This window comes from Gobio gobio (genome assembly GCF_949357685.1).
Source record: "Gobio gobio genome assembly, chromosome: 16".
Classification (NCBI taxonomy): Eukaryota; Metazoa; Chordata; class Actinopteri; order Cypriniformes; family Gobionidae; genus Gobio; species Gobio gobio.
This window is the reverse complement of record NC_137109.1, coordinates 48,205,393-48,230,277: the sequence shown is the minus strand read 5'-3', so window position 1 is coordinate 48,230,277 and position 24,885 is coordinate 48,205,393. Positions and strand designations below refer to the sequence as shown.

At 40.6% G+C, this 24,885-nt stretch overlaps 2 protein-coding genes across 2 annotated transcripts in view; one reads left to right on the top strand and one right to left on the bottom strand.

Moving 5' to 3' along the window:
• LOC307139892 (glutathione S-transferase P-like) overlaps window positions 1-24,885 on the bottom strand; it is a 729,649-nt gene that overhangs the window by 643,472 nt on the left and 61,292 nt on the right. The gene's annotated exons all lie outside the window — the stretch shown is intronic.
• On the top strand, window positions 12,119-18,649 carry LOC307140041 (zinc-binding protein A33-like; the record flags this gene model as incomplete). The annotated part of the gene is made up of 6 exons (XM_079839284.1): window positions 12,119-12,511; window positions 16,157-16,252; window positions 16,367-16,597; window positions 16,708-16,730; window positions 16,813-16,931; window positions 18,105-18,649. 6 exons carry the CDS (start codon window positions 12,119-12,121, stop codon window positions 18,647-18,649), a joined length of 1,407 nt encoding a protein of 468 aa, XP_079695410.1.

Below are 24,885 nucleotides of genomic sequence, written 5' to 3'. Positions count from 1 at the left end.
GCATGCGCGATACGCGCATCAGCGCTTCAGTGTCATACGTAACATCACTACTAGAGGGTGCGCAAAGGCTCGGCTGTACAAAGGGTGAAGTGGCATTTGTATGGATATGTTTGAAAGGAGTTACAGAGTTGAGTACAGACTGGAGAAACGCCATTAACATCAGAACGGAGATAAGTAGTATGAGTATCGGATTTCATTGAATGTATGCACCTGCACTGAACTGAATATGAAGTTGTGAAGTGTACTGATCACGAGTGTCATTGTCACCTGAGAGAGCGTTTGAACCAAGTCATCATTGAACTATTGCCTCTTCTTCTGAGTGTGATCGAGTGTTAAGGGAGTGTCCTCCACGCGTCAGTAAAAAGGCATCTTAATCCACCCAACATCTGAAGATAACGGATTCAGTACGACAGTGGAGGGATCGACCAACGGGTGAGTGCTGGCCTTATTGCACTGAGTGAGAGTGGATATGCAGTGCCTGAATCGATGTGTTGCACAGTATTGCGTTGAAGTGAGGTTGCAGTGTGTGGGGATTAAATTAACTGCCGTTGCACTCCCTATTTTTCCTATCCTTATCCGTTGTCACTGAAGAAGGATTTCAGGTGTTGAATGTGAATACCCCCTTTATGCAAATGTGGAAAGAAGATATGCATTGTATAACGTACTCTGTCTGTCAGTAGAGAAATCCCTCGATCAGTGCTCATCTATGTGATGACTGCCCGAGACGAAAGAAAGTGAGCCACCCATTGAACCTACCTCTGCCTGTTGGATAGAAACACACCCAGCCGTAAGCCTGTTCTCTTGTCCCCAGGGGAAAAATGTGTGCAGTTGAATAACCTATCCTGTTGTTAACAGAGCATTCCTCCGCCAATGGCCTTCCATGTGATGTCCGCCTAAAGTGAGCCACCCAGTGAACCTACCTCTGCCTGCTTGATAGAAGCACACCCAGCCGTAAGCCTGTTCTCTTGTCCTATGGGAAAATACGTGTGTAGTTGAATAACCTATCCTGTTGTTAACAGAGCATCCCTTCGCCAACGGCCACCCATGTGATGTCCGCATAGAGTGAGACACTCAGTGAACTTTCCTCATCTGCTGACCAGAACACGCGTCAGCCAACATTCTTCCGCCTGAAAGGGAGACACTTAGTGAGCCTACCCCTGCCTGCCCTGCAGAAGTATACCCTAGTGGTAAGCCTTTGGCTTGTACTGAAGAAACACGTGCATGCATGGATAAAGTGACTCTGCTCTGTTCGATGTTCTAACAAGTTCCACTTACCAGGAGACTCACCTGTCCATCCAAAGGAAGGCCCCCTTCGTCTAAAGACTCTGTTCGGTCCAAATGTTCTAACAAGTTCTACTTACCAGGAGACTCACCTGTCCGTCCAAAGGAAGGCCCCCTTCGACTAAAGACTCTGTTTGCTCAATTGTCCTACACCGTTCTACTTACCAGGACACTCACCTGCGTGTCGGACAGGTGACCGACTTCCCCTCCCCTCCTCTGGTCAGTGGTTCGGCCCCCGCATCGGTGGGTGGACCCAGAGGCCCCATTGAGACTTTTTATATAAAACTTTTAAATAAATAAAACTTGTTTTACTCTGATTCTTTGTCTGTCTGGTCTCTGGCACGCTCCTCGAGGTGGTCCTGGGTTTTAGGGGTGGGTGTAGACTGGTTTGACCCCCCCGACCTGTGACATCAACACGCCGGAGACGGGTTTATTGAGATGCCGTGTCGATGAGGTAATTGCAGGGGGAGTCTAATCACGGTCTCCCAGACACTTCAGGGTCCTGTGTTGGTCTTCTCCAGAGCAGGTCCACCATCTGATCTGGATCCGGCTGACTGCAGTAAACCTCGGGATAAAACAGAGAGACTATCATTAGCGTAGATGCCATTCTTCTGATGATGTAACGAGTACATCAGGTGTTATGGGAAGTGTTCCCGATTCCGGGTGACCTAGTTAATGCAGCCTAACAATCATTTCATTGAAAAAGTGTTTTATGTGTATGCCACAGTAAAGAGATGTGTTTTTAGTCTAGATTTAAACTGACTGTGTCTGCTTCCCGAACAATGTTAGGAAGACTGTTCCAGAGTTTCGGAGCTAAATAGGAAAAGGATCGACCGCCTGCAGTTGATTTGGATATTCTCTGTATTATCAACTGGCCAGAATTGAGACCGCAGTAGACGTGATGGAGTATAATATGTTAAGAGCTCGCTCAAGTATCGTGGAGCTAAACCATTTAGTGCTTTGTAAGTAATAAGTAAGATTTTAAAATTTATGTGATGTTTTAATAGGCAGCCAGTGCAGTGTTGGCAGAACTGGGCTAATATGGTCATACTTCCTGGTTCTAGTAAGAACTCGAGCTGCTGCGTTTTGGACCAGCTGGAGTTTATTTATTAAGCGAGCAGGGCAACCACCCAGTAGAGCATTACAATAATCTAGCCTTGAGGTCATGAACGCATGAACTAACTGTTCAGCATTTTGCATTGAGAGCATGTGCCGTAATTTAGATATATTTTTAAGATGGTAGAAAGCAGTTTTACAGATGCTAGAAACGTGGCTTTCAAACGAAAGATTGGTATCAAAGAGCACACCCAGGTTCCTCACTGACGACGAGGACTTGACAGAACAGCCATCAAGTGTTAGACAGTATTCTAGGTTACTTGTGGAGCTTTTTTGTCCAATAATTAAAAATTCTGTTTTTTCTGAATTGAGTTGCAGGAAATTACCGGTCATCCAATGTTTTATATAAGCTATGCATTCCGTTAATCTTGTGAATTGGTAAGTTTCTTCAGGGCGTGAAGAAATATAGAGCTGAGTATCGTCAGCATAACAATGAAAACTAACGCCATGCTTCCTAATGATATCTCCCAGTGGTAGCATGTACAGGGTGAAGAGTAGCGGCCCTAGCACTGAGCCTTGTGGTACTCCATACTGAACTTGCGATCGGTGTGACATATCTTCATTTACTACTACAAACTGATAACGGTCGCATAGGTCTGATTTAAACCATGATAAAGCAATTCCACTAATACCTACATTATTTTCGAGTCTATTCAAAAGAATGTTGTGGTCGATAGTATCAAATGCAGCACTAAGATCGAGTAACACTAATAGAGAGATACAGCCACGATCGGATGATAAGAGTAAATCATTTGTAACCAGTGGTGTAGTCTAGTTTTTTGTAGTGAGTATACTGTGATTTTTTTTTTTTTTTCCCTCCCAGCCTCATACGCACCCATCCAACATTTCAATTTATTATAAGCGACAAAAGACATGTCAGCTGATAAAACCTGTGCTCCAGGTACCATATTCATATAGTATAATCATTCTTAAAGGTATAGTTCACCCAAAAATTAAAATTGTGTTGTAATTTCCTCACCCTCAAGTTGTTTCTCTCTTCTGTTTAACACAAAAGATGATATTTTGAAAAATGTTGGTAATCAGACACAGTAGGAAAAAATATAGACTATGAAAGTCAATGGGTGCTGCCAACTGTCTGATTACCAACATTTTTCAAAATATCATCTTGAAAAAGGCTATTGAAGCTATCTATTGAAAAATGAATCTCTTTTCAATAGCTAATTACAATAACTACACTGTAAAAAAAAATTCAGGTCTCCAATTGAAAATGTTCTAGTGACTGATCACATCTAAATTTTTCAGTTGGCCAAATTGAATTTCTGTGAATTGATGCAATTTAATTAACAGAAATTCAATTTTTTACAGTGTATTGATAACTAATATCACCATATAGTAATTTATTGGTGTAAATGTTTTAAATTAGACATGTGCCAGTATCTGTAATGCAATATACCCATAATCTTATTAAATATAGGCTATGCTTCAGCTTTCATTTTATATTCTTAAATTTGATCTACAAATTAAATTAGAATAAGACACTGTAGGGCTGTTGCCAATTAAATTAAATCATTTACACTGAAAATGTTGAGAGATTGTTTTAAATATTTTTGAATATACAATTAAGAAATGTTGGAAATAAAACATTAAACTAACCCACCAGTAGGTGGCAGAATGTAAACGTTGTTGTTGTGGGAATATCTAAATCTTACCCGGATACAGCAATGCTATTTTCTGATTGGCTGTTCGGTAGCTATATTTTTTATTTGATTGGCTGGTGTCCAAATGGTCCCCAATAGTCCAAAAACGTTAGTGATTCGCAATCGCAACCACAGTCTATGTTCGCAACACAGACGGGGTTAGTTTATGAATGAAAGTTCTGTCACAAAAGCAGACCCCCCCTCCCCACCCCCCCTCCAAAAAAACCCCCCACAGAACATGACTTTACTTGTATAGTATAATATAATATATCATTAATATATAATTTCTTTAGGCCTATGCAATTATTTGTAAAAAAAAAAATATGTAAAATTATGTAGATCACTTTTACTATTTACATAAGCTGCTTATACTATTTATGTAAACTGCTTTTATTTATATTTCATTGCAATTTTAAACAGGTCTAAGGAGTTTGTTGTTTTCATGTAGCCTTGGCAACTAGCCGACCTGAAAAATATGCACATGAAATGAAACTTGTTTAACTCAACCATAACATGTCAGTTACAAACTGTACAGCGTGCAATATTGTCATTATGTTTATACTTTTGTTTTTTGGGGCACTCTCCCTCTGCCATGGCGCTCCAGTTTCTACACTGAGCTGATTCGGTTCGGGAGAAGAGATAAAAGCCCACCCACACTGACAATTGATTGGTTGACTTACCGAAACAAGCCAATCAGGATGCTCTCCGTCTTACATGCGTTTCATTAGGTGCACACCAGCACACACACGTAAGGTCTCTCGCTCTCTCTCTCTAGCTGTGTCTCATTTCGAAAGGCTGCATCCTCCGGAGGTCGCATTTGAAGGCTGCATGCGTCTGAAGGCTGTCTCATTTAAAAAAAGTAAGTAGGATACTCCGAATGCGACCTTCAAATGCGCCCTTCTTTTCAGGAATTCGGAGTGTGCATGAGATGTATCCTTCGTTGCTGCAGATCAGTGGCGGCTACTGGTCTGTCAGAGAGGGGAAGCTCATTTTCGGCCTACATCATAAAATTGTCTATTTATTTAAAAGTAAATTCTGCCCTACGTTCCTTTTCAAGAAAATGGTCTGTGACCCTGTCGTACCAACTAGGAGTCTTTTCAAGTGACTTGACCAGTGTCCTCTCAATGGCCAGCAGAGCTAGGCTGCTTAAACGGCCTTGGCCCATTGTGTTTCGGGTGTAGGACTTGAGTCGCTTTAAACAGGAGAAGCTCCTTTCTACACCTGCAGATGTAGCTCCAATTGTTGCCACTAATGAGAACAGTTTGTAAAGCTGAGGCATTGCACTGTCCAACTCCATGTCTTTGAGGAACACCAAGTAATCACACAGCTTTCCCCTGTTACCCTGCAAGTCCTGATCTGCGCAGTTTCACCCACGACGCTAGCCTAGCCTACTAACGTTATATGAATGAATGAATGAATGAATGAATGAATGAATGAATGAATGAATGAATGAATGAATGAATGAATGAATGAATGATCTAAAAAAAATATATTAAACTGTTAAAAAAAATATATAAAATATTAATATGTAAAACTGAAACAAGGAATGTGGTGTATAATTGTGTGAAATGTATGATGAAAATCAAGCAATTTCGCCAAGCAAATATCAAAGAAATAGGTTGCAGCAGTTTTTATTTCGACTGAACTTGAGAAATCCGCGATGGGACTGAGCGCGAATAGCTTCAGTGATTCCTTATAGTACAGAATCGCTGTCAGTCAAAAGGAGATGCAGTCTTTCGACAGACCCTCCAATCATCACGCAGAAGCTCGGAGTCCGGGCCAGCCCACTCCCCATTCACCCCCAGAGACGCTGAGCGTCCGTGAGCGGGACATAATCGCAGCGTTTATCCAATGACCGTCTAGTTTCGAAGCGCTGAAAAAAACCGTTCAAAGCAGCCCCATTGAAGTCAATGGACGCTGGGCTTCAATAGGGAAATGCACTGTGACGCTGCGGGAATGTATGAGAAGGAAATCGAGTCAGCCGACCTGCTATATGTAACTGATTCTGAACGAACTCGTCTTTGAGATGAACGCATTTTTAGTCAATAAAATGTTAATACAATAGTACATATTTGACCATTAATTTTGTGACATTATAAGGGAAGCCGAGCTTCCCTTGCAGTCTTAAAGAAATCGCCACTGCTGCAGATAACCCACAATTCTTTGCGTCGCCATTAACAACCGTCATGTTTTTTAAATATTATTTGAAAAAAATGGCGCCGCCGGCAGATATACATGCAAGCGAAGATGTGGTGTTTAAACTTAAGTAGTTTAAAGCTTGTTTTTGTTTTTAAGCTGTATATATACCTCAAATAGATAGTTGTGGTAAACAGGATTACAAGTGTTGTGATTTTTTTTTAAACGTTTAGAACAGTACTTTGCTGTCAAGGCAAAACATTTCATAGTCATTTTCAAGTTATAAATAATTTTCATTCATATAACTGGTGTGAGAGCGCAACTCCACGGATAACGTGTTGGCATAGCAACGTGATACTTCCTGCCTGTGTGTCCTACGGAGGACGTCTCGTTTAATTCTGATTAAGGACTCTCCGTATACCGCATCCTTCATAGGATGTGTCCTCCAGAGGATGCAGCCTTCAAAATTAAATGAAATGAGACACAGCTTCTCTCTCTGCCGTGCGCGCGTGCACTTCTCACATGCGCGCTCTTGCTCGCTCGCTCTAGATTGAGGGAGAATTTAACTAATTTGCGGGCATCAGGGAGCCGCTATAAATATGCGGGAGACTCCCGGAACTTCCGGGAGACTTGGGATGTCTGCAAAACGATGTTGTTACGTATCCACACGCTTTTTTAAGTGGGTATACGGAAATCCTTGGCCTTTCCTAGTGTGTATACGGCGTATACCTGCGTATCACGTAGACTACACCACTGTTTGTAACTGATGAGAGCAGTCTCAGTGCTATGCAGGCACGGGAGGGAGGGGGAGGGGGGGGGGGTGCTTTGGGTGCTCGAGCCCCTGCCCTTTTTCAAAATTAATCAAAAGTGCCCCTCTCAGAGAAATATCAATGATAATATCGTGGTCAATAAAACGAAATAAATGTGATTATTATAACATGACATTGATGACAATGTATACAATAGTAATAGCCAAATATGGTCCTTTCAGAGAGTGTGTGGCCTTACGGGAAAAAAAGTAAACCAATATTTTTTTTTCATCCATAATCAGAGCTAATGTGTTGATTTAATTACAAATCTATATATTATATATTTTAAAGTATTACATAATTCACAGATGCCCGTTTGTCATGTATACACACCATCCAATCGTGATCTGGCAAAGCAAGTTCAAATTCCATTGGGCATGTGAAGTGGAGCGGTAATTTTCTGTTCTTATTCATAAATCGGTTGAAAATTACATGGACAGACGAACTAACGTTTCTGGCTTTCGGTACGGTGCGCGCGTGTACCGAACGGTTATGAATGTAATCTATAACAGTTAACAGTCGGCTTGTTTAAAGCGCGGAACACACTTCAATCCGAGTTCCCACTCGAACATATTAAGTTTTCAGTCCATTTTATCACGAAATTCAAATGATAAATGCCATTTTAACGCTCTATTATGTGACGTGACAGAGAGACGCGTATCAGTTCAACTTCAAGCGGCAGCGCGCGGCGTGCGAGTGAACGCGATCATCTCTTCCAGAGCCATAGAGAGAGAGAGTTGCGACAACTCCATAGACTCCAATGGAACGGTTTTTTTTACAGCAATGGCGGCTCGCGGAGACTCTCAATAGTTCCCGGAAGTAGCAGCCGCGCCATAGAGTTACAGCAGAACAGACCGTTTGTGATGCACTTTTAAAAGGTAAGACGTTTAATCAGTAAGATTTTAAATGATCAGCACATTTTAACCAAATTAACTTGTACATTAAAGCCTGCTTGTGTAGATTATTCATCATTAAAAAATATATATATTTTAAAAACAACATCGCTGTAACTACATACTCATGCTACATACACATGTCGATGTGTAATAAAATTATTGAAAATCAATGCATTTATTGACTATTAATTACCAAAAAGCGCAGTTCTGTCACTGTGACTATCAATTTGAATTGCCCGTCAAAGCACTTCCTGGAACTATTCGAGGTCTACATGAATCACGTGACTATCAAGCGTTTTGAACTTCCGTTGTCGCAACTCTCTCTCTCTATATGGCTCTGATCTCTTCCTAAAGAAATGAATATCTAAAGGTATGTTGAGGATACATTACAACTTATTGAAACGTATCATATGTTGTGTAATCGCTCCATCAGTGTTTCAACCGCGGAAAGACAATAAAACAGCTTGTAAACAAACAATGTCATGTAGAATCACGTTTACCTCAGAAGTCATTCAGTGTCCACAGCTGTGAGTTCATTAGAGAGATTAACTCTTTCACTGAATACATGCACTATATTAGCCTATATATTCGTTATATTAGCCTATATATATTCATTATATACCACTTAGCCTGTTAGTGATGTCTTGTTTATTTAATGTATGTTTAAATAAACCTGTCATGAAAATTACAGCCACTAAATGATTATATTTCAACAATGAGTTGGAGAAAAAAAATAATAATAATTAGATTTAGATATTAATGCAAAAACTATGTGAAGCTTATGAGTGTTGATTTTTATATCTAAAAATAAATAGCAAATGAATATAGGCTAATAGTTTGGGCTCTGTTGTTAATCTTTAATAGCAATATGTAAGGGCTCCCTATATAGTTTACAGCATTATCTTTAAGAAACTTTTAGTTATAACTGAATTCATTTAAGGACAGACACAATTTTTTTTTCATTAAACCACTGTTGAATAAAAATTAATAAAAAGCAATTTTGTAAAACTGCTGTACCGAATCCGTACCGAACCGTGACTTCAAAACCGAGGTACGTACCGAACCGTCAGTTTTGTGTACCGTTACACCCCTAATATATATATATTTACATATTGCCCCTTTTTTACATTTGAGGAGCATTGCAGAGCCCGAATGGGAGGACATTGAACTGCCAGAGACCCATATTTGTGCGGAATGCAGTTTTGGGAGCAGATTCAGGAGACAATGGCACTTGCCAGTAGCCGCTCCTCAAGTCATGGGTGGAGAACCAGGAAGAACCAGCCACCAAGTTGAGGGACTCATCCACTTTAAGCAGTAAGTAAGTCCCAAGTAAGTAAGGCAAATAAGTTCCTACATAGGTCCAGCACACAGCCAACGGCCCTCACGCCCCTGCACTTCAGCCACCCATGCCTGGAACGACACACACAGACCTCCTATGTCAAACAGGAAGAGACCTTTCCCTTTTATTGGCGCAAAGTCACCAGTCACAGTTTTCAGGCGAGCAGACGTTGGTTCCAAAGCTGTCCCCACAAGAACAAGATCAGGTCGAACCAGTGTTGCATTTGATCCAGTGTCAACAAGGGCTGTGCAAGCGGCTCCTGCCACTATAATGGGTATGTGGCAGAAATTTCCTACATAAGACCAACTACCATAACAGTTTCTGTAGGTCGCAGTTTAATCCCTTCCTCCACTCGCTGCCCCTCGTCCTCAGCCAGGAGCGAGGTATGGGAAATATCATCACAGGCCCGTGTCCCCCCATCTACACGGGCCCCAGGGCATTTCCCTGCATTTGACCGATCCTATGGCACTGTCTGATCAGATGGCCTGTTTGGCCACAGCCCCAGCAAACTGCAGGTCGGCATTGTAGGCTCTGAGGCGGAGCGGCCCGGACGCAGCGTGGCAGCATTTGTATAATTATCCATCCATACAGGTGGCCTCAGGCTCAATTCAGTCATTACTGCAGCTCTCACTGTTGGAGTAACCTCATTTGCATCAATTTCAGCCCCTAAAATCTCCCTTTCAATAGCCAGTTCCAGTGCTTCACTCAGTTTGGTTGGGTGAGCCAGCTGCGTTTGTACTCGGAGCTCTCTAGGGCTGAGCGCCTGGATAAATCTGTCTCTAGCAAGCTCATTCTGGACTGATGGTGGCATTTCAGCATAGTCGCGTTTACATAAGCATTCAATGTCATTGGCCAAAATGCGGGGGGCTCACCTTATCGTCTGCGTCTGTTATGAAATTCTGTCCTCAAAAGGACAGGCAGGCTACATTGTCCAAACCGTCTATGAAGAGCCCCGACCAATGCATTATAATCATTCCTTTCTGCAGGACTCGCTAACTCCAAAGCTTTATGATTTTCAGACCAGCCTGCAGCATCTGCAAACAGTTCAAACTGGGCATCCCAATCAGTCTTACCGGAAAACCATGGTGTTTTGATTGCGTGCGTGTCTGAGTCACTGCTGTATTGGCCGCGAGCCTGGGCGCCGCCATGTCTGTTTACATCCCGCGTCTTCACGTCCTCGCGAGACTGCGTTGTGCGGGGCCGCACATGCGCTGTGATGTCGGCGCCGCTTTGCTGATGTACAAACCCACTGCGCGGGGCGAAAGGAGGCATGAAGCCAGCTTCAGCAGCCTTTAGCATCATAGCCTCTCTCATCCTAGCTGCATCGCTCGAAACCCAGCGTGGGTCTGCCGTCGGACCGTGTGTCCTCAAGCACTCGCCTTTTCCCCTTTCAATGTCCTCCCCCATCTCCTGTTTCACTTTCGGTCGTGCCCCGTAGTCCATCTCGGCGAATTCACAGGTCTTGAGTTGAAGTCCGTCACTTCTGACACCAAATGTATCGTTCCGTTACTATAATAACCAGGCTTGTTCGATATCGTTCAAATATTTTATTAATGAACTACTGGGTTACTGTTGAGTTATCACGCTGCGCTCTCAGTCTGAACTACCCGCTTCCTCTCTCAACTCTCACTCTAGCCCCCCCGACCTGGCTTTAACCCCACCCCTTAAAGTGAACAAGCACTAACAGTTAGAACCCCTTCTTACTAAATTAACACTGTTCAATCAACACTTTAACTAATGTCTTCCAGCATTTGAAATGACATTACAATACATTTAATTAAGATATATATATATATATAGGTATATAGAAGCGGCATTGGATTTCAGAATCTGCACCCTTCAATAGAATAACCAAAAAGTAACGTCCCTCTAAAGTCATATAGTGCATTAGTTCCTTGGTGAAGGCAGACTAAGGTGACTGCTGGATCCATATTGGCAAAGTCTGGACCCACTTTATATTAGGTGGCCTTAACTACTATGTACTAACATTTTAATTAATCACTTGATACAATACACTTATTGTGTACATACATGTTTTTACATTGTACTTACATTTAAACAAAAAAACCTGCATGTAATTACATCTGTAATTAATTTCTGTAGTTACATTGTTAATTACACAGTTGACACTTCCCTTACACCTAACCCTACCCTTAAACTTACCCACACCACCACACCTGTCCCTAACCTTACCCGTATCCCACCTAAATATCAGCAAAGGTGTTTTGCAATACAATTTGAACACAGTAAGTACATTGTACTTATTTTTTGATGTAAGTGCATAGTAGTTAAGACCACCTAATATAAAGTGGGGCCCAAAGTCTTCTGTTATGTACTTCTCAGAGACTTTATTGGGACAATCCAGAATTGTAATCCATATAACAGGCAAAAGGTCAAACACACGGGCAAACAATGAAGTGGGAGAAACAAAATTATTAATAGTACGTGAAGGCCGCATTGATCAAGGGACAATCAGTCTTATTTTGTTGATATAAAATTATGCCAATATACATGTTTATGTATCTGACTTAAAGTTATGAACAGTTTTAAAGAAAAAAGATGACTAACTTGTAAGACTAGTTTTATTGGTTTATGAGCCAAAGATCCAAGGTCCAAAAGTTCCCACTAGTTTTAGTGGTTTATGACCCAAAGGCCCAAGGTCCAAAAGGTCTAGTCTTTATTATTTCTACCTTTCATTTCTACTGAAAGCTAAAACGAGTCAGTGCTGAGAAGAACAGAGGAGGACACTTTATATTAGGATTATTGTGTATTTCTGAATTTACCCAGATTAGATTTTGATTGTAATGGTTATTTACTTTTCAAACCAAAGTTTAGAAGTTGAAAGTAATTTATAGATTATTGGATCTTTTACAAGACGAGGAAATGGATTCAAAATCTGCAGAAGAGCTTTATTGTCCTATTTGCTGTGAAATCTTCAAGATTCCTGTTTTTCTGTCCTGTAGACACAGTATTTGTAAAGAGTGTCTAAAACAGTTCTGGAAAACTAAGGAAACTCAGGAGTGTCCCGTCTGCAGGAGATTGTCAAGACATGATCCTCCAGTTAATCTCGCGTTAAAAAACTTGTGTGAGTTGTTCCTGATGGAGGGAAAAGAGAGGCGTTCATCAGAGTCTGAGGAGATCTGCAGTTTACACAGTGAGAAACTCAAACTCTTCTGTCTGGAGGACAAACAGCCTGTGTGTTTAGTGTGCATAGTCTCAAAACAACATGACAATCATAAATTCAGACCCATCAGGGAAGTGGTTTCATCTTACAAGGTAAGACAAATGTATATTATGTCATGTGCTAAATACAGTGATAAACATAGAGACGTTATTATTTGTGTATAGACCAGTATTTACTTTTGCTCAGACTAAATCTCCACGACTTATGACTGATATAAAATCCTGCACTGCTTCGACTGCTCTGATGTTCAAATCGTCTTGAATGTAACAGCATTAGTACAAAACATGTTTTGAAAAAAATAGATGTCATGATTTATTAATATTTTTTTCAGTAATAATATGGGATTTAAAGCTGTCATGAACTGAGAAATCAAATTTTCCTTGTGCTTTTGACATATAAAGCCTTGAACACACCAAGTTTTTGTGCATCAGCCAACTACGTTTCCTCGGTGTGTGCTGCACCCTCGGCTGACGTTGGTCCTTGTCGGCTATTTTTCAGCTGATTCGACATGTTGAATCGCCGTCAGCGCTTGTCGTCAGTCGGGCCATGTGATTCGTTGTTCTGAAAAACACCTTTTTGCTGAGTCTTGCGTGTGCCACGCTTGCCACGCTTGCTGCCTCCTTTGTGTGTGTGTGTGTGTGTTGGCTCGCCCCTAACTCATGCAGTATAATTGGTTGACACCGCGTGATTGACAGGAACAGAATGTGAGGCTGATCAGACAGTCAAAACGAATGTGGTCTAACAGCGCTCGTCAATGTCAAAATGATTGAGATAGCCAATCAAATCAAAGTAGGCGGGGTTTATATTCTCTTCTAGCTCGTGTACAGTCTTCACACATAGACGAGCGTATCAATCTATCGCTTAATGACGTTGCGGAGAGAGACTCTATTCTTTCCGGTGAAATCACAAAACAAAATGCACACAAAGTGTCCATGCTCCTTATCATTGATGAACATCTGTGATTTTAATGAATAAGAAGAAGAAGAAGAAGAAGAAGAAGAAGAAGAAGAAGAAGAAGAAGAAGAAGAAGAAGAAGAAAGAAAAAATTAGAGCGGATTAGAACCCAAACCTTTGACACGGTTTACTAAAGTTCTGCCACCAGACCACTGGGGAACTCTAATGTCAACAGCAGATCTAAGTATTTATTCACTCATGTGAAGAATCTCGGGACTAATAATATATTTGATGCAAATTAATGCAAATATTGTTTGCAAATAGTCCTAAGTAAAAGATAATTTCCCAACTAGAATTACACCTAGAATTTCGTTCACTGTTCTGTTTTCATTGTTACATAATTTAATTTCTATAGGCTATATTTTAAAGAATAGAGTAGGCAAGAGAAGCCTATGTTCTGAAGAACCATTCATGTTGAAGAACTGTTAATAATAAAGATTGAGAAGATTGGATCAGTTGTGCTCCTTTTTTTGTGGAATACTTGATGCGGCCCAGCCTGACCCAGAGTCGACCTCCAGCGGCCCCCAGGTCAATTGAGTTTGAGACCCCTGATATAGAGTATACAGGGTAGCTCTTCCGGTTTCCCGCTTTGTATAACAAAAACAGACGACTGCCACCAGCTGGTACGGAAAGCTATTTCCTCTTACGCAGGCGCAGAACGGACGAGCAACTTGGCTGTCGGATGTCGAGCGTCTGCTTGGTGTGTCAGGGCAACTTTGGACCCAGACGCTGAGCCCACTCTGCAGTCTGCTTTCATCGCTACTAGTTGGTCGGCGTCTGTTTGGCGGTGGCTCCACAAGAAAATCCTCTATAATGGGCATTTAGACTGATGTCTCACAGCAGCCAATCACAGCAGTGGGCGTTTACACTGAAATCACAAAGCAGCCAATCACAGCAGTGGGTGTTTACACTGAAATCACACAGCAGCCAATCACAGCAGTGGGCGTTTACACTGAAGTCTCACAGCAGCCAATCACAACAGTGGGCGTTTACACTTAAGTCTCACAGCAGCCAATCACAACAGTGGGCGTTTACACTGAAGTCTCACAGCAGCCAATCACAACAGTGGGCATTTACACTTAAGTCTCACAGCAGCCAATCAGAGCAGTGGGCGTTTACACTGAAGTCTCACAACAGCCAATCACAGCAGTGGGCGTTTACACTGAAATCACACAGCAGCCAATCACAGCAGTGGGCATTTACACTGAAATCAGACAGCAGCCAATCACAGTAGTGGGCGTTTACACTGAAATCACACAGCAGCCAATCACAGCAGTGGGCGTTTACACTGAAATCAGACAGCAGCCAATCACAGCAGTGGGCGTTTACACTGAAATCAAACAGCAGCCAATCACAGCAGTGGGCGTTTACACTGAAGTCTCACAGCAGCCAATCACAGCAGTGGGCGTTTACACTTAAGTCTCAGAGCAGCCAATCACAGCAGTGGGCGTTTACACTGAAATCAGACAGCAGCCAATCACAGTAGTGGGCGTTTACACTGAAATCACACAGCAGCCAATCACAGCAGTGGGCGTTTACACTGAAATCACACAGCAGCCAATCACAGCAGTGGGCGTTTACACTGAAGTCTCACAGCAGCCAATCACAGCAGTGGGCGTTTACACTGAAATCACACAGCAGCCAATCACAGTAGTGGGCGTTTACACTGAAATCACACAGCAGCCAATCACAGCAGTGGGAGTTTACACTGAAATCACACAGCAGCCAATCACAGCAGTGGGCGTTTACACTGAAGTCTCACAGCAGCCAATCACAGCAGTGGGCGTATACACTGAAATCAGACAGCAGCCAATCACAGTAGTGGGCATTTACACTGAAATCAGACAGCAGCCAATCACAGCAGTGGGCGTTTACACTGAAGTCTCACAGCAGCCAATCACAGCAGTGGGCGTTTACACTGAAGTCTCACAGCAGACACGCCCCTTTAAACTTCAGAGTAAAGGCTAAAACAAGACAAAAAATGCCTTTTAAATGATGACCATTTTTTATGTTATAATCATATTAGGCAGGGCAAGTTATTATAATGTTATTATTAATTATAAAACAATGAAATAATGCAGTTCATGACTGCTTTAAGACACACCTAACATTGATACTAACATACTTTCAGTTCCTGTATTTGTATTTGCACAACCACACATTTACAACTTTATGGATATAATAATTAAGAATTGGCCATTGCAAAAACACATTTGTTTGGTGAAAACATGATTTCTTGATGTTCATCCTTTCCACGTTAAATAATAAAAAATATTAGTCCTGTCAAAATTAGCATGTTAACACACGTGATATTTTTTTTGTTTGTTTGAAGCATTAAAAATATTTAACACAACGCAGCATCTGTTTTTCTGTCATCCTTTGGCTAGCGTTACATTATATGATCACGATCTTATTACGCTTTTAAACCATTCAAGCGCAACAAGACAGAAGAGAACACACTGAATGTCCGGACACACACACACACACACACACACACACACACACACACCTTCTCTCACACACGACGCTCAGAAAGACAAAAGAGAAAAACTTTACGTTGTTTCTACATTAATTTGGAGAGTAACTGTGAAATTATTACAATATAAAAATATTAAAAACTTACTTACAGAATATATTTTATTTAATCAATTGATGGCACTAAAAAATATGTCCTGCAATTTTTAGGCACAAATTAATAATATAACAATAAAAACATCCAGACACACAATGTTTAAACCTCTTATAGCTTCACAAGTTTCACAGATTTTCATCTTAACCTGTAGGAGGAATTTAATACAGCGCTGACGTCCTTACAAAACAAGCTCAAACATGGAGAAGAAATGAAAGGAAAGTGTGATAAAACAATCCAACACATCGAGGTGAGGATGTGTAAAGAGTTAAACACTCAACATTCACACACACAGTTTATTATTGACATCAGTGGAGTGTGTGTTCACACAGAGCTGACTGAAGTGAATGTGATGTGATTTCAGTCTCAAGCTGAGCACACAGAGCGTCAGATTAAAGAAGAGTTTGAGAAGCTTCATCAGTTTCTCAGAGACGAAGAAGAAGCTACAATCACTGCACTGAGGGAGGAAGAGGAGCAGAAGAAGCAGATGATGAAGGAGAAGCTGGAGGAGATGAACACACACATCTCAGCTCTTTCACACACAATCAGAGACATGAAGGAGATGATGAAAGCCAATGACGTCTCGTTTCTAAAGGTGACCAATCAATCTGGCTTCATTCTTTGAGCAGAAAACAACTTGAGACTCACTGACAATGAGAGTGTTTGATAAGATATTAACATGTTTTCAAACTCTATATTTTCCAGAACTTTAACGTCTCAATGGAAAGGTGAGTGAGCTGCTCGTATCTCTTCTCTCAGTGGATCTGAACTCAAATTCACTGCAGTTCTGACTCCTGAATGTTCCTCCAGAGTCCAGATCTCACAGCCGGATCCACGGATGAGTTCTGGAGCTTTGATTGATGTGTCCCGTTACCTGGGTAACCTGCCGTTCAGAGTCTGGAAGAAGATGCTGGAAACTGTCCAACACAGTGAGTCTCAGCAGATCTGACACCAGCGCAAAAGATCCTTCAGATAGAAACACACACAACATTAACATCTGATAGAAATATATTTAATAATCTCTTGAATTTGTGAGTTTGAATCTCATAATGACTACAGAAGTCTGTTCCTCATGGTCTCTGCTTATGTATTAGGATACAATAGTGTTTATTAAGTTGGCCTGGAAGAGCCAACTTACTGAAATCCGATTAAACTTGATATTATTATTATTATTTTTCTTACTCTAAATTTCTGACTCTAATGGTGCGTTCACACCGGACGCGAATGACGCGATTCGCGTGAGTGATTTACATGTTAAGTCAATTCAAAGACGTGAATAGACATTCTGTGGTGTGATTCGCGCGATTGAGGCGGCGTGAATTGAGCGTTTGGCTCGATGGCTCGAATCGCCCGAGTTGAAAAATTTGGCGGATATTCACGCCACGTTAGCCAATCAGGAGCTTGCTCTAGTAGTGACAACAATGAGGAGAAAATATGTATATTAAAGGATTAGTTCACTTTTAAATAAACTTTTGCTGATAATTTACTCACCCCCATGTCATCCAAGATGTCCATGTCTTTCTTTCTGCAGTCGAAAAGAAATTAAGGTTTTGGATGAAAACAGTCCAGGGGTTTCCTCCATATAATGCACTTCAATGGGCTCCAAACGGTCCAAGGTCCAAATGACAGTTTCAGTGCAGCTTCAAAGGGCTTTAAACGACACCAGACGATGAATAAGGGTCTTATCTAACCAAACCATCAGTTTCTGCGAGAAAGCGAGCAGTATTTATGCTATTATTTTACCTCTTAACAGACGAACGTGATCATCTCTGAGCTCAGCCATAACTTCCGCTAAGTGAGGTCAAATACGATCGTGGTCATAGATATATCGATAGTAGATGCCTCATTCTACTGATCTGTGCAGGCGCTAATGAGGCATCTACGTATACATCTATGACCACGCTCGTATTTGACCTCACTTGGCGGAACTTTTTAATCTAGTTAAATACTGATATTAAACCTGAAGCCTCAATCCATTCTGACAGAAACTGAGAGACCATTGTTATGATTTATGATTCCTTTCAACAAAGTCTTTATATGTGTTTTATATTTACATTTCTGATCATATTTCCTCCTGTAATCTGATGTTCTTCTCTTTGCAGCTCCGTTGACTCTAGATCCAAACACAGCACATCCTTTGCTCACACTCTCGTCTGATCTGACCAGTGTGTCGTACAGTCGTGTAGATAAAACACTTTCTGATAATCCAGAGAGGTTTGACTATTATTCATGTGTCCTGGGATCTGAGGGCTTTAACTCAGGAACACACTGCTGGGATGTGGAGGTTGGTGACAGTACAGGCTGGATTCTTGGAATAACCACAGCATCAAACCAAAGGAAGGGACGGGTTTTCTATAACTCTAATGTCTGGTGTGTGCGGTACTGGAACAGCACATACTTCTCAAAATCCCCAGTTCAACCCTTCACTTACTTTCCTGTTAAAGTGAAGCTTCAGCGTGTGAGAGTTCAGCTGGACTATAACAGAGGAAAAGTGTCATTCTCTGATCCTGTCACTAACACACATTTACTCACATTCAGGACGTCCTTCACAAAGACTGTGCTTCCATTCTTATATAATCTCTGCACAACTTCTCCTCTGAGGATCTTACCAGTTAAACTGATCATTACAGCAGAAAATCACAGTTAAATCTGCTTCTGCTTCCAGATCAATTCAGTTTTACAAGTTAGAGCAAGTTTCTCTAGTTTCTTCTAGAGAAATTTACATAATATACATAGTTTTGCAAATCATGCTTCAATACAGTGCTTGAAGTGGAAAAAATAAAGTGCCGGTACTCACCAGAGGGGGCGGGGCTTTGTTGGGGGCGTGGTTATGGGGGGATTGTTTAGTCAATAATTCAAGAAGGTCCGTATTTTAAAGCTCTTTCTAACTTGTTCTCAGCCTTAGAACTAACATATAGTTCTTGTAATTGTTTAACTATATAATTTGTTACAATAAGGGTTTATTTACAAAGCAAGACCATTGACGGCACCTCATTAGGCTACCATGCAGGCCAATGTTCACTTTTGTCTTTCTTTTTTCTAATCAAATAGCAACAGTTAGAAACTATAGCTGGGTCATTCCTGGTATGCGGTAACATTTTGGCTTCATAAATGTTTGAAAAAAAAGTACATGATTTTCATGTTTTTAGCATTCTACCAAAATGGTGACATGTTTAACTAGTCGGAATACATATTGGTCAAGCTCAGGGACTAAAAAAAATAATAATTATGGGTAGATTCATTGTTCAGACACGGGCCGTGAAGGTGTTTCACCCTGTTAGGGACAAATACATAGTTATCACAAAATGTTAATAATGTAAATGTTAAACAATAAAAAAATTTTTTTGGATAGTATATGTCTTTTATGCCATCATGGTATTTTTTTTAATTCTTGAAACAATAACAAAACTATTATTGATGAATAGAATGTCTTGATTATTAAGAACAGGTACTTTTTCTACCCATTTTGCCACCAGGATGGTAAATAATAAAAAAATGTGTTCAAAAACATATATTGTATATGCTGTTAATGATCCTCCCCTCCCAAAATAAAACATAAGTATGCAAAACATTTAACGTTGCTGTCAAATTATTTTTTAAAAATGACTCGCTTAACATGGTGGAAGACCATAACAGTGGAGGAGTTTTCCCTCATTGTCCTGCATGGTTTTCCATCAGCAATGTGTGGCACTGCACCTATATAACATGGTTTTATATATAATATTTATATATGCATATGTGTTTATAGAATTTGCAATATACACTAAATACGATTTATTCTATTAGAATTTTCACCCTGTTAGGTTTATAGATCTAACAGGGCGGAATCAACAGGGTGGAAAATTTTAAGATAAGTTAGCCGTAGCTCTATGAGGGATCAACGTTTAGCTAGCTAACCTTCTACAGATAAACAGAACTTTTATAACCATGTCAGATATGTTTTTAATTTTTTTGGACCGGACAAACATTCTTCATAACAGAGCCTAAAAGGGTGGAACTTTAAGAGTGGGACAAGCAGGATAACATTTCAAAAACGTAAAAAAAAAAAGGTACAGGTGAGAGTTGAAGCTTACTTAATTTTGTACGGTTGAATTCCAGCAGGAAAAACTAATTATGTAATTTCCTGAAAATTGTCTCAATGAAATTGTGGTCTTTTTTGGAAGTCGAGAAATACATACTAACAGGGTGGAAGATGACTTCAGGGACACAGTAAATGAGGACAATTGTAAAAAAATAACTATAGTTTCACATGATTTCCATGTATAACTAGAGGTAGTTTAGCCTATTCTATAACATAATCTAAAAATATGTTGAGATTTTTATCCTTTCATGGTTTATAGTTCTTGTGGAAGTTGATTACTTTACACTGAGGACATGATAAAATTGAATGCATATATAAAAAAAAGGTGTGTAAAATACAAAATATTATTTTTTAATATCTATTATCTGTTTAAGTGATAAAGAAGACCTACATTTATAATTTAAGCAATTTCTTATAAATATGTGACTCATTTTATAGAAAATATGAGTAAGTAAATCATAAAGACAGAAAAGTCACTGTATAACAGGAACGACCCAGCTACAACATGCGGCTGTTGTCATCGGTAGAAGTGGTGCCACGTACCGGCCCACATAAAGCACTGCTTAAAAGGGAAAAAAGATCCCCCAAACGTGAACACTGCACAAATAAATGAAAACATGACTCTGCCTCTGAACAAAAAAGACAACCCACCCCAACACTAGGATTAAGATGCACCACATATCTGTTCGTAGCTACTGCTCCGTGTACTATTCTCCACTGGAGGTCCCCTGTACGCTTATTTATTGGGCATTTGTACAGGAATCGCCAGCAGCCTTTAGGGGAAGAGTCAAGTCCAAAAAAATCTATCCATTTTGTTGAAATAACACCATTCAGTAAACTGGCATTTGACACTTTTACACATTTCAAGTACAATGCCTTCTTCCCCGTTGCCTCGAAAAAATCCAACACTGGGGTTTTAAAACTCAGCAAACAGTGATCGTTTTCTTCCCAACCCTCCGCAGCAGCTTTGATGGTGAGTGAAGGAAAAACGTAATCATTCCCTTGTGTCCACTCGTTAATCATCTCTGTTTTGTCCAGAAGACTACGGTGCTCCTCTCTTAATGCCCCACGTACTTCTGCAACAAACTGCTGTATCATTCTTGTAGATTTTACTCCAGTCCTTTGGCTTATGGCATCCACACTGCTACTCAATACATGACCCAGCTTCGTGTATCCAGCAGTCAACAGCCGTGAACGTAAACAAGCAGATGATAAAAATCTTGAAGAAAAGAAAAGGTTGAAAAACAGTGGTTCTTCCAGCAGCCAAGGCCCTGCTGATATAAGGGGTGATCTTGGCACTGTTCTTTCGAAGCCTAAGAAAATAAGAAATAAATGTCTATCAAGTTCCATTCCGCCTACCCTCAGCAAAAGGGCTATTGCAGTGTCCATCCAAGCAAGTTTGCTGCTGTATAAGAGTCTTCAAGCTGTTTGTAAACGAAAAGCCATTATTCTTGCCTTAATGTCCACCAGACCTTGTCCCCCTTCCTGTATAGGAAGATGCAGCACAGCAGATCGGACCCATTGGTATCCAGACCAGAAAAAAGTCACTAAAGCCGCGTTTCCACCGAAATTACCCGGAACTATTTGTACCAGGAACTTTTTTCCCAGGAACTTTTTCTCCCCCAGACCTGCTACAATCTGCGTTTCCACCGCGGTCTAAAGTACCGGGGAGATTAGGCAAATTAGTCCGGTGACGTGGGAATGCGCGCGACTGCTTCTCCCAGTCACCGACGGACAGTAATCACTTTTGCGCGATACTGTCTGCAACAATAACAAGTGTAGGTGATGCAAGCAGCGCTGCTTTTGCTGATTATGTACACACATTACCAACACTGCTTATTTAAATGTGCACTTTCACCTGGTTTGACCATTTTAATGCAAAATGGGATGATGGGCAATCCAAAATCTGAATGTGTTGTAATAGCTCAATTCCAAAACAAAACATTTTCTATAAAAGGATAATGAGGTTTCAGTCATGACAGATGTGTGAAAAGTTAATTGAATGAAAACAATAGACTGAATTAAGCGGTTGAAAGATTACTAGACTGCAAGTATTTTATTTTTTATCACAATAACATCTCTTAACATTCACAAAAAAAAGTCACATGACTAGTTTTACAATATGCTTCATTAAATGCATAATTTTAGAGACTTCTTCCTCAAATTTGAAATGAAGCAGGACCACACTTATGGCTTCACTTAAGTTGTGGTTATAAGTTATTATACTACATTCACATAGTTATACATTTAAAAATATAATATTTGGGTTTTCTAGATATGTTTATGTGCATATTCAGAAAGACTTGCGAGCAGCAGCCCTTTTATTTGCTTCCTACACTATATGAATACAATTAGAATGTGGTTATATAGTTAGAATGTGGAAATTAAAGACACAGTGACATTTTACACATTTTACTTTATTTTAGACAGATTAGTTCTTACAAAATTAAAATAAAAGTGTGCAAAGACAAATAAATTACTAGAACAATAAAATGAAAATATAAAATGTGAAAACAACAATATAAAAAAGTGTATTTTTCAGTAACCTGTCCAAGAGCTGTGCCAACACGTACAATATATAAAGTACAAATGTGGTAGTGCAAATGCTTCATTCAAGCGGCTGGTCATTGTGGCTACTTCTTGAACAACTGGACAAACTGTCCAAGAACAGACAGAAACCCGGTCTGAAAGTCCCTCTGCTTTCTTCCGCTTCTGACTGGTGGAATGCCAACTCTTGCCTCCTCATCTCTCCTCGGCCTGGCTCTCCAGTAACAGCTGCATATATTGGTCAGTTCTTGTCCATGCTGCAGGACAGCCCGGTTAGCGTCCGATCCATGTCCCTCAGTGCATCAAGAAAGTCAGTCCCTTTTCTTTTTCCCTAAGTAGAAAAATTGCACAGAAACACATGGAAATTAATACACAAGACAACCATGAAACAATAGAAACCATCAATTAATTATTTAAAGTGTTTTCACTACAAATAATGAACAATTGTTTGCCCAGCTTGAACAATGCCCAGTGTGCAATTTTTATCAAGGGCAATTTAAGTTTACAATTAAAAACAACAAAACCATTAAGGATTACACATCAGTTTTTAAATATATACACATTTTTGTCAGCTTTATAACGTACTGGTGACCGCGGGGGAAAACACGCTGGTCTCCGTTGCCTGCGATTCATCAGGGCCACTCGTTACACCTGGAAAAGCACGTTGAAAAAAGTTACTGCAACGTGTTTAAACACTGCAACGAGTTTAATAGATGATACCAAGCTGATATATTTACCTTCAACCCACTCGGATTCCTGGATGGTTTCCAACAACGCACTAGCCGAGTCTTTCGTTACCGCTGCCCTAGAAAAGGACGGTCTGTGTCCATGAACGCGTCCAGGCGGTCATACCACTTGTTGATACGCCGGTCGGAACCGCTCCGGTTGTTATGATCCTTTAATTTCTTGTAATCTTGTCTAATTTCTTCAACTTCTCTCTGCACTGTTTTCCAGTGTGACTGGAACCGAGTCGATATCTTCAGTTATACCTTTTCATTGCGGGTCGCCGTTTCCAGTTCCCGCTGGATGTCCTCCTCCGCATATATGCTCAATAAAGCCTGAACCTCGTCGTCGGTCCATCTGTCGAATTTTTTGTTGAACTCCATTGTTGCAAAAAAAAATATTTACTGAACGCAAAACCCACGGAACCCACCTCGCAAAAGACTTGTAAATATGGCGGTGGAAAAAAAATAGCTGCGAGAGCTCAACCAATCAGCATGTTCAGCGCCCAAGTCCCACCCCCGAAAGTTCGGGAACTTTTGAAAAGTCCCACCTCGCAAGCAGGGCCGTTTGGAGGGGGAAATATTTAACCGGAACTTCATTTAGACCCTGGTTCCTGCGGTCGAAACACACCGAGTTCCCCCCCAAAGTTCCTGGTTCCGGGGTAAAGTTCCTGCGGTGGAAACGCGGCTTAAGTGTCTTTGAATCATTTGGATTAGACCTGCCGGTGGTTGCAGCACATTAAATTTATGGCACAAGGTTGATGCCACCAAATTGTTAGCCACCAGAACTCTTCCCCTGTAGGACAACTGGGGTAGCAAACATTTCCACCTAGACAATCGGGTGCATACTTTCTCCTCTATGCCCTCCCAATTCAATTTTTGAAAATCATTAGATCCAAAATAAATGCCTAATATCTTAAGCCCTTCTAATTTCCATTTGAGATTTCCAGGCAATTGAGGAAGGATCTCTGAGAAATCTTGACCTAGAAGCTTCGCTTTTGTCCCAATTCACCTTGGCTGTTGAAGCCTTCTCATAAACATAAAGAGCATCAGACAAAAACTTAACATCTTGTTCATTTTTAACAAATAAAGTAATATCATCTGCATAAGCACTTAAAACTATTCTTGAGCTCTTATAAATACCAGGTGAAATAAAACAAGACATTTTTTCCCGTAATTTACAGAGTAAAGGTTCAATTGCGATGCTGTACAGTTGCCCTGATAATGGGCACCCTTGTCTTATGCCCCTTGTTACAGAAATGGGATGACTTAATCCATCTCCCACCTTGACAATACAAGAGGCACCAGCATACAAAAGTTTCACCCATTTTAAAAAACCTTCCCCAAAACCAAAAGCATCCAAAACATTACAAAGATAGTTGTGATCAACTCGAACAAACGCTTTTTCTTGATCCAGGGAGATCAAACCAATCTTTGTTTTAAAAACTCTGCAAATATCCAAAACATCCCGCACCAAAAACAAATGATCTGATATTGTCCTTTCTGGAACACAGTATGTTTGATCCTTATGCA